At 34.8% G+C, this 15,782-nt stretch overlaps 1 protein-coding gene across 1 annotated transcript; it reads left to right on the top strand.

The window, feature by feature from the left end:
* Nucleotides 1-270: 270 nt before the first annotated feature.
* LOC143076852 (uncharacterized) lies at nt 271-14,365 on the top strand. The gene is made up of 3 exons (XM_076252746.1): nt 271-496; nt 6,545-6,584; nt 10,121-14,365. The coding sequence occupies exons 1-3, from the start codon at nt 419-421 to the stop codon at nt 14,224-14,226; spliced, it is 4,224 nt and encodes a 1,407-aa protein (XP_076108861.1). The 5' UTR covers nt 271-418; the 3' UTR covers nt 14,227-14,365.
* Nucleotides 14,366-15,782: the final 1,417 nt, after the last annotated feature.

The following is a 15,782-nucleotide window of genomic DNA, read 5'->3' as shown; positions in this document are numbered from 1 at the left end:
CTTTTATAATCCTGATACCCCATTGTTTATAACATTCTAGCTGCAGTTTCATTTATCATATAAATTCATTAAAGTATCCTGGCTGGTTTGCTCTTGTTTCTTTGAGGTTTACAATTGTGGTATAGTAAATGGCAATGAGAAAACTTACAGTTGACAGTGGTATTTAATAATTTGAACTGAATCAATCTACATGATTTAGAAACTGATAAAACCATGTTTCATGTTTATGTAGTCTTGCAGGCGTAAAGCAAACCATAATGTTTATTCTATTACCAAACTATTTTTGTTAGGTCAACATTTTTTGAGTGGTACAACTCTTGGTCTGGAATTAGTCAATGATATTCGAAAGCAAACACAAGTTTTAGCTGAATATACCAACCAAGTAGCAGGTAAAACAGATCATAATTCTATCAGGATCATGAATGTACTAGAGAATTTTGATACTCTCTTCAATACAGTAACTCAGTTGAAGAAAGACATGGAGGAAATTGCCAAAGTAAGTAAAACTTTAATCCTGTCGTCTACAGTATGACCTTTTTAGTGAAATTATAAAATGATTAAGATGAAACCACCAATTAACACAATATTTCCACTGCTGGCTGGCACATAAAATGAGACATAGAATGAAGTTTATACAGGTCTATGACCTTGATAACATCTATGCTGATAATGCTATTAAATCATTAAGTTTTTTTCTGATTTTAATGCAGAAATGTAACTCATTCCATCATATTCCAAAATAAATCTAATAGCAATAAATTTTCTTTTTTAAATTTCAATATTTCAGTTTTATTATTGAAAATCAAAACAAAAAATAACCACAAAAGAGGTTTTTTTTGTTCCTTATTGTTAGTTGTTTTTCTTGGATTGCAACTTTCCGCAGAGCTCCAGATAAGCTGCGTATTTGCGTGATCACGCAATACAAATAATAAAAAACCCAATGCAATTGCCCATTGCAGGGTTCAATAACCCAATTAATTCAAAGGAAAACCCAATGATATTCCAAAACCATGAGTTCTCAACCCTTTTATTGACTACCATTTGCGTTATTTACCCTTATCTGTTTACAGTCGTCGCGTAAACTTATTTTATATGATATTTATAATTGGAAATTTCCTTTCATTTTAAAAATAGATCCCTGCATCAAGTAGCTGAAATGGGCCCCTGTTAGAGTTTTCCGTTGCTCAATCATTCAATAGCCTCAGCCCGACCGTACACATGTTTTTGAAAACATTTTGATCTTCTCGGCGTTTATCCAATTAGCGTGTGTCATGAAGTCGTATTTTTTTTTTGCATTGCTCGGGATTTATCATACATGTAACATACATTGAATTAAAACGAAAGTGAATGTCCGGTAAAAATATTGAATAGAAGCATGAAAAGCTTAGGGAAAGTTATGATTATAACAAGACTCAGCCAGTGTTTTTAGGAAGCGTCCATGGAACACACAGGCGTGTGTGCGTACCTTAACGAGAACATTGCTAATAAAAGCAGGGTTTCCTCAAAAACGAAATCAGTTGGAAAAAGTGAAAGGCCAAATCAATTATGACATGATAAAGCATTAGAAACCAAAAGTTCTAATAAAAGACGACTAAACCCAGATTTATGAAAATTGGAATAAAACAAAACATTCAAGTATAATTAGAGTTTATGTACTATTTTTTTTTCATTTTAGAGTTAATTAATAAATACACACACAGTCACTGGTCTCAGAATTTATTATATAAAGGTATAAGACGAGTGCCTGTGAATACATATATTCGTTTTTTTACAGTTTATATGAGAAAATACAAAACTGGCAAAAGGTTTGAAACGGAACACAAATTAAACCTACAATTGCTTCTCAGTGAATAAACCAAATAAAACAGCTAGCAAATAACCCTAACCCTAAACCAAATCATGCAAATAAAACAGCTAAACAAAGAAAGAAACATATTTAGGATGGAAAAAAAATCTGGGGTTGATATTGCCTAAATATTCAATATTGGGTTGATGAAAAAACCCAATACATTAAGGAGCTTGGTGGTGAAAAACCCAATTTGATATTAACATGAGGGGTGAATTGGAATTGATAATGCAATTAAAAACTTTATTACCCAATTATAAAAGAAAATGGTGGGTAAAAAACCCAATTTGTGAATTCTTATCTGGAGCTCTGTGACTTTCCTCTTAGCCCTTTCAGACCGTGCAACATTTTCTGAGTCGTTCGCTGTGATCGTATCTCTATTGATGTTTTTTTTTATTTCAATTACCTTAATCCATGTATAGCCGCTTATTTATTAAATCAGCGATTTCGCTGCCATTTCGTACTTGCATCTTTTTCTACAAACTTTAATATATACGTAGATTTTTGTTTTGAAGGTTGGTTGTGCCTTTAGAATTCTTATTCAAAATGGAATATCACATTTTTATTTATACATGAATGTTGCTTAAAAAGACCGTATGCTTAGATGCATGAAAAATCATAGGTTATTTAAATTGAAACTTAAACATGTTAAAGAATACCAATTTAACTCGAAAACTAAATTTTTAGTTTTCTTTTCACGGATTAAACATTGATATGTTTCTGATAATATACCTGAATATATTTTCTAATGTGCATTATGTGTTAGTCTTCAAATAAAATTGAAAAAGGAAATGGGGAATGTGTCAAAGCGACAACAACCCGACCATAGAGCAGACAACAGCTGAAGGCCACCAATGGTTCTTCAATGTAGCGAGAAACTCCCGCACCCGGAGGCGTCCTATAGCTGACCCCTTAAAAATATATATACTAGTACAGTGATAATGGACGTTATACTAAACTCCGAATTATACACAAAAAACTAAAATTAAAAATCATACAAGACTAACAAATGCCAGAGGCTCCAGACTTGGGACAGACGCAAAATTGCGGCGGGGTTAAGCATGTTTATGAGATCTCAACCCTCCCCTATACCTCTAGCCAATGTAGAAAAGTAAACGCATAACAATACACACATTACAATTTAGTTCAAGAGAAGTAGTCAGTCATAAACCTTTAATTTGTCGAAATACTAAGAATGTTCTACCCCATAAATATATTACTTTGACTGTATCTGAAAAAACGTAACAGAATTTTGGACCCTCAATGCTCTTCAACTTTGTATCTAGTTTGAAGTTTTTGACTTCTAGCGCCACTGATCAGTCTTTTTATAGATATATTGCACAAATTGCATACAAAATTGTAAGCCTGATATCTAAGTTGTTTTAGAACTTTGATTTCTAAAATCTTAAAGTTGGTAATGAACATTTGAACCAAAATCCTTGGTAGACTCCTTTGGAATTTTTTTTTTAATATGACGACTTTTACAAGGTTTTGCATTTATGACCAAAAATATAGATTAACAAAAACTGTAAACAGAATAAATGAGCAATATGACAAGATAGAGGCATTTTTAATGATGGTAGAAATTGTCGGTTGACATTTTATTATTATCTATTGCCCTCTTATGAACCATTTTTAGCTCACCTGGCCCGAAGGGCCAAGTGAGCTTTTCCCATCACTTGGGTCCGTCGTCCGTCGTCCGTTGTCCGTCGTCGTTAACTTTTACAAAAATCTTCTCCTCTGAAACTACTGGGCCAAATTAAACCAAACTTAGCCACAATCATCATTGGGGTATCTAGTTTAATAAATGTGTGGCGTGACCCGGCCAACCAACCAAGATGGCCACTATGGCTAAAAATAGAACATAGGGGTAAAATGCAGTTTTTGGCTTATAACTCAAAAACCAAAGCTTTTAGAGCAAATCTGTCATGGTGTAAAATTGTTCATCAGGTCAAGATCTATCTGCCCTGAAATTTGCAGATGAATCGGACAACCCGTTGTTGGGTTGCTGCCCCTGAATTGATAATTTTAAGAAAATTTTGCTGTTTATGGTTATTATCTTGAATATTATTATAGATAGAGATAAACTGTTAACAGCAATATTGTTTAGCAAAGTAAGATTTACAAATACGTCAACGTGACCGAAATGGTCAGTTGACCACTTTAGGAGTTATTGCCCTTTTTAGTCCATTTTTAACCATTTTTCGTAAATCTTAGTTATCTTTTACAAAAATCTTCTCCTCTGAAACTACTGGGACAAATTAATCCAAACTTGGCCACAATCATCATTGGGGTATCTAGTTTAAAAAATGTGTGGCATGACCCGGCCAACCAACCAAGATGGCTGCCATGGCTAAAAATAGAACCAAGGGGGAAAATGCAGTTTTTGGCTTATAACTCAAAAACCAAAGCATTTAGAGCAAATCTGACAGAAGTAAAATTATTTATCAAGATCTATCTGCTCTGAAATTTTCGGATGAATCGAACAACCCGTTGTTGGGTTGCTGCCCCTGAAATGGTAATTTTAAGGAAATTTTGCTGTTTTTGGTTATTATCTTGAATACTATTATAGATAGAGATAAACTGTATACAGCAATAATGTTCAGCAAAGTAAGATCTACAAATAAGTCAACATGACCAAAATGGTCAGTTGACCACTTTAGGAGTTATTGCCCTTTATAGTCAATTTTTAACCATTTTTCGTAAATCTTAGTAATCTTTTAGAAAAATCTTCTTTTCTGAAACTACTGGGCCAAATTTAACCAAACTTGGCCATAATCATCATTTGGGTATGTAGTTTAAAAAATGTGTCCGATGACCCAGCCAACCAACCAAGATGGTGGCCATGGCTAAAAATAGAAAAAAGGGGTAAAATGCAGTTTTTGGCTTATAACTTAAAAACCAAAGCATTCAGAGCAAATCTGACAAAGGGTAAAATTGTTCATCAGGTCAAGATCTATCTGCCCTGAAATTTTCAGATGAATCGGACATTCTGTTGTTGGGTAACTGCCCCTGAAATGGTAATTTCAAGGAAATTTTGCTGTTTGTGGTTATTATCTTGAATATTATTATAGATAGAGATAAACTGTAAACAGCAATAATGTTCAGCAAAGTAAGATCTACAAATAAGTCAACATGACCAAAATGGTCAGTTGACCACTTTATGAGTTATTGCCCTTTATAGTCAATTTTTAACCATTTTTCGTAAATCTACGTAATCTTTTACAAAAATCTTCTCCTCTGAAACTACTGGGCCAAATTAATCCAAACTTGGCCACAATCATCTTTGGGATATCTAGTTTAAAAAATGTGTGGCGTGACCCGGCCAACCAACCAAGATGGCCGCCATGGCTAAAAATAAAACATAGGGGTAAAATGCAGTATTTTGCTTATAACTCAAAAACCAAAGCATTTAGAGCAAATCTGACATGCGGTAAAAGTGTTTATCAGGTCAAGATCTATTTGTCCTGAAATTTTCAGATGAATCGGACAACCTGTTATTGGGTTGCTGCCCCTGAATTGGTAATTTTAAGGAAATTTTGCTGTTTTTGGTTATTATCTTGAATATTATTATAGATAGAGATAAACTCTAAACAGCAATAATGTTCAGCAAAGTAAGATTTACAAATAAGTCAGAATGACCAAAATGGTCAGTTGACCCCTGAAGGAGTTATTGCCCTTTATAGTCCATTTTTAACCATTTTTTCGTAAATCTTAGTAATCTTTTACAAAAATCTTCTTCTCTGAAACTACTGGGCCAAATTAAACTAAACTTGGCCACAAGCATCATTGGGGTAACTTGTTTAAAAAATATGTGGCGTGACCTGGCCAATCAACCAAAATGGCTGCCACGGCTAATAATAGAACATAGAGGTAAAATGCAGTTTTTGGCTTATAACTCAAAAACCGAAGCATTAAGAGAAAATCTGACAGGGTTTAATTGTTTATCAGGTCAAGATCTATCTGCCCTGATGTTTTCACATGGATCGGACAACCCGTTGTTAGGTTACTGTCCTGAATTGGTAATTTTAAGGAAATTTTGCCGTTTTTTGTTATTATCTTGAATATTATTATAGATAGAGATAAACTGTATGCAGCAATAACGTTCAGCAAAATAAGATCTACAAATAAGTTTACATGACCAAAATAGTCAATTGACCCCTTAAGGAATTATTGCCCTTGATAGTTAATTTTTAACATTTTTCATAAATTTTTGTAAATTTTTAGAAAATATTTTCCACTGTAATTACTGGCCAAGTTCATTATAGATAGAGATAATTGTAGCAACAAGAATGTTCAGTAAAGTAAGATCTACAAACACATCACTATCACCAAAACACAATTATGTCATGAATTTATCCGTGTCCATTGTTTTATATGCACAAGACCAAGGTGAGCAACACAGGCTCTTTAGAGCCTCTAGTTTTCAAATTTCATCCAAGCCCCCCCCCCTTCCCCCCTAAAAATCAAATGGTAGCTCCCTTAGACACTGAAAACAGACAAATTGTTCATCAACAAACAATGGAAAATGGTAGTCATGAATTATCTTCTAGTCTGTAATGTTGGAGAGGTTGTCAGTTTTGAATATTCAAATTTATCTAGTTCAGTGACATGTATTTTAGGCTCTTAGTGCCTGTAGTTTAGTCGTTTATTGTATGAATAGCATATATATATAGGAAGGTATTTGTTACTTTACAGAGGTTGTTAGTTAAAGAAGAAAAATATGATTCACTAAACAGTAAGTAAAACATCTAAAAACAAGACTTTTGTTTAAATATAGGATATAAGTAATCAAGACCACTTTAGTTTGTTTACGTGTATGACAAATGTATATTTTAGGCCAATTAAAATTAATTGCTAGATTTTCATCCCCGCCCGCCCCTCTGAAATCGTCCCGCCCCGATTTTTTTTATTTAACAAAAATACGATTTCCGGATTTTGTTCATGTCCGTTACCGGGAACTATCGATAATTTCGTTTCATTCAAAACTTCCTGTTTCAAATTTCGTTTTTGTATTTCTTCGAGTAATCAAACGAAAATGATTAAGTCGACATATTCTGCTGCTCTATGATGACAACATCATCTTCCGAGAATAGTGATTGATAACGAGAAGAGCATGAAATATTCGTGTTACGCTGGAACGCAAATTGCGGTAGTCACAAGTGAATCGAAAACCGTGTTTTTTTCTTTATCTATACAATAACTTTGTGTCAGGAAATGTGGACTGTGAATGATATCCAAAGCGCAAGAATCGTAGAACAAATTGGTAAAAAAAAACATGACTGGATTAAACAAATTGACTCAAGCACGAACTTATTTGATTTATGACCGTATATTGAGAAAAAAAAGTCGACAAACACGCATTTTAATTATAACAAGCCCTTGGCTGTTGTTATTTTGTTGACCAACAACAAACACCCTCTGTAACTGTCCCAATACCTTCAATTTAGTCATTAAACAACAACTACTTTTTGGTTAAGTTCATGTTTTACATCATAATTACTTTCAACACTGCGTTTACATTTTATTTTGTACTCATAATACAGTTTGTACTTGTGTTGCATACAATTGTACCAATACATTTTATTGATTTTATGGGGACTACAAACCATTGCTTAGAAAGCAAAATAAATTTGGTGTAGGTATAGTCAAACTGAAGAGAGCATTTCTCTTCTTTTTGATGTTTACTATAAATAGGTTTCTAAAGCGGCAATTACATGTACATGTATAACAGTGGTTGCCAATCAGGGATTTTTATTTAAGAATTTAAAAATAGTGTAGAATTCCTTATACAGCATGTATAAACATTATATAAGCTTGTTTTCCACTAGCATATACCCCGCGGTATGAAGAACTCGTGACGAGGGTATCATATGAAATAAAATTTAAAAAATAAAATCCTTCCACCCGCCCCAATTTTTTCAAAAATTTGGATGAAAATCTACTAATTAATTTTAGTTGGCCTTATAAAACTTAAATATAAATTCCATTGGAAAACGAGTAATAAGGAGACGTCTATAACGAAGGATTTTCTATCCCATGAATAGATTACATTAGCCGTATTTGGCACAACTTTTTAGCTCACCTGGCCGAAAGTCCAAGTGAGCTTTTCTCATCACTTGACGTCCGTCGTCCGTCGTCGTCGTCCTGCGTTAACTTTTACAAAAATCTTCTCCTCTGAAACCACTGGGCCAAATTTAACCAAACTTGGCCATAATCATCATTGTGGTATCTTGTTTAAAAAATGTGTCCGGTGACCCGGCCAACCAACCAAGATGGCCACCATGGCTAAAAATAGAACATAGGGGTAAAATGTAGTTTTTGGCTTATAATTAAAAAACCAAAGCATTAAGAGCAAATCTGACGGGGGTAAAATTGTTCATCAGGTCAAGATCTATCTGCCCTGAAATTTCCAGATGAATCGGACATTCCGTTGTTGGGTTGCTGCCCCTGAAATGGTAATTTTAAGGAAATTTTGCTGTTTTTGGTTATTATCTTGAATATTATTATAGATAGAGATAAACTGTAAACAGCAATAATGTTAAGCAAAGTAAGATCTACAAATAAGTATTTTGGTCAGTTGACCACTTTAGGAGTTATTGCCCTTTATAGTCAATTTTTAACCATTTTTCGTAAATCTTAGTAATCTTTTAGAAAAATCTTCTCCTCTGAAACTAGTGGGCCCAATTTAACCAAACTTAGCCATAATCATCATTGGGGTATCTAGTTAAAAAAATGTGTCCGGTAACTCTGCCAACAAACCAAGATGGCCGCCATGGCTAAAAATAGAACATGGGGGTAAAATGCAGTTTTTGGCTTATAACTCAAAAACCAAAGCATTAAGAGCAAATCTGACAATGAGTAAAATTGTTCATCAGATCACGATCTATCTGCTCTAAAATTTTCAGATGAATCGGACATTCCGTTGTTGGGTTGTTGCCCCTGAAATGGTAATTTTAAGGAAATTTTGCTGTTTTTGGTTATTATCTTGAATATTATTATAGATAGAGATAAACTGTAAACAGCAATAATGTTCAGCAAAGTAAGATCTACAAAGAAGTCAACATGACCAAATTGGTCAGTTGACCACTTTAGGAGTTATTGCCCTTAATAGTCAATTTTTTTACCATTTTTCGTAAATCTTAGTAATCTTTAAGAAAAATATTCTCCTCTGAAACTACTGGGCCAAATTTAACCAAACGTAGCCATAATCATCATTGGGGTATCTAGTAAAAAAAAATGTGTCCGGTAACTCGGCCAACAAACCAAGATGGCCGCCATGGCTAAAAATAGAACATGGGGGTAAAATGCAGTTTTTGGCTTATAACTCAAAAACCAAAGCATTTAGAGCAAATCTGACATGGGGTAAAATTGTTCATCAGATGACGATCTATCTGCCCTGGTATTTTCAGATGAATTGGATAATCGGTTGTTAGGTTGCTGCCCCTGAATTGGTAATTTTGAGGAAATTTTGCTGTTTTTTTGTTATTATCTTGAATATTATTATAGAGAGAGATAAACTGTAAACAGCAATAATGTACAGCAAAGTAAGTACTAAAAATAGGTCAACATGACCAAAATAGTCAATTGACCCCCTAAGGAGTTATTGCCCTTCATAGTCAATTTTTAACAATTTTCTTAAAATTTGAAGATTTTCAATAACATTTTCCACAGAAAGTACTGTTATAGATAGAGATAATTGTAAGCAGCAAGAATGTTTAGTAAAGTAAGATCTACAAACACATCACCATCACCAAAACACAATTTTGTCATGAATCCATCTGTGTCCATTGTTTAATATTCACATATACCAAGGTGAGCGACACAGGCTCTTTAGAGCCTCTAGTTGGAATTTCGTAATTTCGGGTCCTGAATGCTCTTCAACTCTTTGTACTTGTTTGGCTTTACAAATATTTTGTTTTGAGCGTCACTGATGAGTCTTATGTAGATGAAACGTGCGTCTGACGTATCAAATTATAATCCTGGTACCTTTGATAACTATTTACACCACTGGGTCAATGCCACTGCTGGTGGACGTGTCGTCCCCGAGGTTATCACCAGTATCACCAGTCAAGTAGTCAGCACTTCAGTGTTGACATGAATATCAATTATATGGTTATTTTAACCTGTGGACCAAACTAAATTTTCTTATCCCAGCAATAGATCACCTTAGCTGTATTTATTAAATTATAATCCTGGTACCTTTGATAACTATTATTAATATATTCGAGATTTATTTAAAAATGATTAAAAATTTAACTTTGCCTTTTTAAGATTCCCAGAAAGGCGAGATTGAGTTTTGGAAAGAACAAGAAGTTACTTTCGTTGATACTCCTGTGGTACACAGGATTTCAAAGATCATTGGATCAGAGCATAGTGTCTTAATAGTTGGTGAACCTGGCATTGGTAAGAGCATGTTGTTGCATTATGTCGCTTTGAAACTACAGAAAGAAAATGATTATAATATAATTCCATGTTCTGGAATACAGGATATACTGCATCAATATAAAGAGGACAGAAAGCAGATGTTTGTTTTAGATGACATATGTGGACGATTCACGGTTAGTAGGTCTGGTATTGAATATTGGATGAATAATGAAGAAAAGCTGAAAAGAATTTTGAAAAAGGGGGAAACAAAAATAGCTGCAACGTGTCGATTAGATATTTTCAATGATGAAAAATTCAAAGAATCATGTACTGTTTTCAAATGCAATATCTGTAATTTATCTGTAGATTATTCAAGGGAGGATAGATTAACAATATGTAAACAATATTTATCCGAAACTAATATTAAGTTGTTAAAAGATACAAATGTATATTTTACACCACTGATGTGTTATCTTTATTCAAAAAGCAAAACTTTCAAGCTGACTAATTTTTTAGAATGTCCTTTTGAAACATACCAAAAGGAATGGGACAAGTTAAGAGTATTTGATCCATACAAATATTGCTCACTATTTTTATGTGTTATTTATAATGGCATCATGAAGGAATCGTTATTTGATATATATAATGAAGATAGTGCCAAAAACAAATTGGTCTGGGAAAACATATTTGAGATCTGTCTAATCAATCGAGGTACATCGAAAATTAAGATCAAAACCATTTTAGACAGCATGATTGGAACTTACGTAATGAAAATAGGACGCAAATATAGGGTAATTCATGACCAAATGTTTGATTTTATGTGCTGCTATTTTGGTAACGAAGATGCAATGGTCAGATGTATATTGCGTTATTCAGATATCCGAGTGTTCAATCAACGAACACAGCTAGAATCTATTAATGAACAACATGGCAAATTTACTATAATGATATCAAAGAAGCATGAACAGGAATATTTTGAGAGAATTAAATGCGATATCCTACTTGGAAAGATGAACCAATGTTTCTGTAATACTCAAATGAAGTATGAAGTATATAGAACTTCTTTCCTCAAAACATTAAAGTCGATCGACGACACGTTTTTAAATCGATTTAACGTTAGAAATGCCGATTCAATTGAAACAATGGAATTTGAAGATTGTTCAGACGATGATTATCAGAATGATTGTTTTGATTCTGATTATGAGGATGATTATGAGGATGATAATGACGATAATTATGAGGATGATGATAACCCTTTTATACTATCATGCCTCCGAGGATATTATGATATAGTTCAATACTTTATTTCTAAAAGTGTTGATAGAAAGCGTTGTGATTCGAGTCATTCACCTCTGACTGCTGCCTGTAAGGGAGGAAATGAGAAGATAGTACAGTTACTTATAGACAAAGGAAGTGATGTTAACCAGGTTGATGGTAGGGGATGTACACCTCTGACTGCTGCCTGTGAAAGAGGAATTGAGAAGATAGTACAGTTACTTAAAGACAAAGGAAGTGATGTTAACCAGGTTGGAACTTATGGATATACACCTTTGACAGCTGTTTGTAGTGAAGAAAATGAGAAGATAGTACAGTTACTTATAGACAAAGGAAGTGATGTTAACCAGGTTGGAACTTATGGATATACACCTTTGACAGCTGTTTGTAGTGAAGAAAATGAGAAGATAGTACAGTTACTTATAGACAAAGGAAGTGATGTTAACCAGGTTGATGGTCGGGGATGTTCACCTCTGACTGCTGCCTGTAAAAGAGGAATTGAGAAGATAATACAGTTACTTATAGACAAAGGAAGTGATGTTAACCAGGTTGATGGTGGGGAAGGTTCACCTCTGACTGCTGCCTGTAAGGGAGGAATTGAGAAGATAGTACAGTTACTTATAGACAAAGGAAGTGATGTTAACCAGGTTGATGGTAGCGAATATACACCTCTGACTGCTGCCTGTCATAGAGGAAATGAGAAGATAGTACAGTTACTTATAGACAAGGGAAGTGATGTTAACCAGGTTGATGGTTATGAATATAAACCTCTGACTGCTGCCTGTAAGGGAGGAAATGAGAAGATAATACAGTTACTTATAGACAAAGGAATTGATGTTAACCAGGTTGATGATTGGGGACGTACACCTCTGACGGCTGCCTGTAAGGGAGGAAATGAGAAGATAATACAGTTACTTATAGACAAAGGAAGTGATGTTAACCAGGTTGATGGTAGGGGATGTACACCTCTGACTGCTGCCTGTAAGGGAGGACATGAGAAGATAGTACAATTACTTATAGACAAAAGAAGTGATGTTAACCAGGTTGGTAGTTATCAATATACACCTTTGACAGCTGCTTGTAGTGAAGGAAATGAGAAGATAGTACAGTTACTTATAGACAAGGGAAGTGATGTTAACCAGGTTGATAGTGGGGGATGTACACCTTTGACAGCTGCTTGTAGTGAAGGAAATGAGAAGATAGTACAGTTACTTATAGACAAAGGAAGTGATGTTAAACAGGTTGGAAATTATGAATGTACACCTTTGACAGCTGCTTGTAGTGAAGGAAATGAGAAGATAGTACAGTTACTTATAGACAAAGGAAGTGATGTTAACCAGGTTGATGGTAGGGGATTTACACCTCTGACTGCTGCCTGTAAAAGAGGAATTGAGAAGATAGTACAGTTACTTATAGACAAAGTAAGTGATGTTAACCAGGTTGATGGTAGGGGACGTACACCTCTGACTGCTGCCTGTCATAGAGGACATGAGAAGATAGTACAGTTACTTATAGACAATGGAAGTGATGTTAACCAGGTTGATGGTAGGGGATATACACCTCTGACTGCTGCCTGTCATAGAGGAATTGAGAAGATAATACAGTTACTTATAGACAATGGAAGTGATGTTAACCAGGTTGATGGTAGTGGATGTACACCTCTGACTGCTGTCTGTAGTGTAGGAATTGAGAAGATAGTACAGTTACTTATAGACAAAGGAAGTGATGTTAACCAGGTTGATGGTAGGGGATGTACACCTCTGAATGCTGCCTGTGAAAGAGGACATGAGAAGATAGTACAGTTACTTATAGACAAAGGAAGTGATGTTAACCAGGTTGATGGTACGGGATGTACACCTCTGAATGCTGCCTGTGAAAGAGGACATGAGAAGATAGTACAGTTACTTATAGACAAAGGAAGTGATGTTAACCAGGTTGATGGTAGGGGATGTACACCTCTGAATGCTGCCTGTGAAAGAGGAGATGAGAAGATAGTACAGTTACTTATAGACAAAGGAAGTGATGTTAAACAGGTTAGAACTTATAGATATACACCTTTGACAGCTGCTTGTAGTAAAGAACATATGAAGACAGTACAGTTACTTATAGACAAAGGAAGTGATGTTAACCAGGTTGATGATTGGGGACGTACACCTCTGACTGCTGCCTGTGAAAGAGGAAATGAGAACATAGTACAGTTACTTATAGACAAAGGAAGTGATGTTAACCAGGTTGATGGTAGTGGATGTTCACCTCTGACTGCTGCCTGTGAAAGAGGAAATGAGAACATAGTACAGTTACTTATAGACAAAGGAAGTGATGTTAACCAGGTTGATGGTAGGGGATGTTCACCTCTGATAACTGCTTGTAGTGAAGGAAATAAGAGGATAGTACAGTTACTTATAGACAAAGGAAGTGATGTTAACCAGGTTGATGGTAGGGGATGTACATCTCTGACTGCTGCCTGTAGTGGAAGAAATGAGAAGATAGTACAGTTACTTATAGACAAAGGAAGTGATGTTAACCAGGTTGGTAGTTATGGATATACACCTCTGACGTGTGCCTGCAACTCAGGAAATGAGAAGATAATACAGTTACTTATAGACAGAGGAAGTGATGTTAACCAGGTTGATGGTAAGGGGCAGACGCCTCTGATAACTGCAAGTAGTGAAGGAACTGAGAAGATAGTACAATTTCTTGAAGATAAAGGAGGCGAGGTTAACCCAGCTGTGCTCTAGGGGGTGACAGCTCTGATAACTGCGTGTAAGAGAAAGAATGAGGAAATAATACAGTTTCTTATTGACAGAGGACGTGATGTTAACCAGGTTGACGGTAAGGGGCACACACCTCTACATGTTGCTTGTAGTGGAGGAAATGAGAAAAAAATACAGTTTCTTATTGACAGAGGATGTGTTGATTGTATGATACAGACACCTCTGTTAGCTGCTTGTAGTTGAGGAAATGAGAAGATAGTACAGTTACTTATAAACAAAGGAAGTGAGGTTAACCAGGTTGATGGTAAGGGGCAGACACCTCTGATAACTGCTTGTAAGGGAGGGAAGGAGGAGTTAGTGCAGTTACTTATATACAACGGAAGTGAGGCTAACACGATTTGTGAAAAATGGCAAACACCTCTGATAATTGGTTGTAAAAAAGGAAATGAGCAGATAGTACAGATATTTTTAGACAAGGGATGTGATATTAACAAGGCTGATGCTTAATGAAGAGACACCTCTGACGATTTGTTGCATGGCAGAAAATGAGAAGATAGTAAAATTCCTTATAGACAAAGAGGTTGATGTTAACAAGGTAAATGCTGATGGGGAGACGCCCTTGACAATTTCTTGTTGCGTAGGAAATGAGAAGATAGTACAATTACTTATTGAAAAAGGATGTGATGTTGACAAGGTGGATGCTAATGGAGACACACCTTTAACACTTTCTCGTATGTTAGAAAATGAAAAGATAGTGCAATTACTTATAGCAAAAGAGTTGATGCGACAGGTGATATAGGACAAACATCTCTTTCATTTCGGGTCGAGGAGGGAATGAGAAGATAGCAGATTGACTTAAATACAAAGGATGGATTGTTAAGTAGGCTAATGTATGAAATGATAGTGGGGAATCACATCTGGCAGTTTAGTGTTAGGGAAGATCTAGGAGACTACCATAGTTAAATATTAGGAAAAGGAGCTGGTGTAAAACAAACTATTAGAAATAAGGATATACATCATCGAGAACTATTTACGACAAAGAAATGAAAAAGTCGTATGGCGTCATGTGTAAACGATAAAAAGAGAAAGGCTTAATTGTTTACTGTTACATTCAGACTGTTTGTTTAAAAGTGTCTTATTATTATGTAGAAAATTTGAGTTTCTGAACTAGCATTCCTTATCCATTATTTTCAAAACAAGTATTTTTAAAAATCTCATTTAAACAATGTATATTGTCTTTCTCAACAACTACTTGAATACTGAATTATATTGTTAACAACTATATTCAGCACCAACTAATTTGTTCAAGGTGTTATGATGTTGGATAAGATTTTAACCTGTCTTAAAATTTGATGCCTTTGTTCAAATATTTTTTTTAAATCATTGTAATTGATCACTACACCAAACACTTTTCCACTATTTTTAAGTCTTTGTTTGTTTAAATAGAATAACATTCATTGTACCGATAAGAAAACGTTGGATTTTTTCCATGTTCTAAGGATAAATTTGAATTTTGAATGTCCCCCTTGTATCTCACCCAAGCTTTGACTACATTGTCTGTCATGAATGTATAACTAAAC

This window comes from Mytilus galloprovincialis, chromosome 5 (genome assembly GCF_965363235.1).
Source record: "Mytilus galloprovincialis chromosome 5, xbMytGall1.hap1.1, whole genome shotgun sequence".
In the NCBI taxonomy this organism is placed as follows: Eukaryota; Metazoa; Mollusca; class Bivalvia; order Mytilida; family Mytilidae; genus Mytilus; species Mytilus galloprovincialis.
The sequence above is the reverse complement of the archived record's forward strand: the minus strand, read 5'-3'. Positions and strand labels throughout refer to the sequence as shown.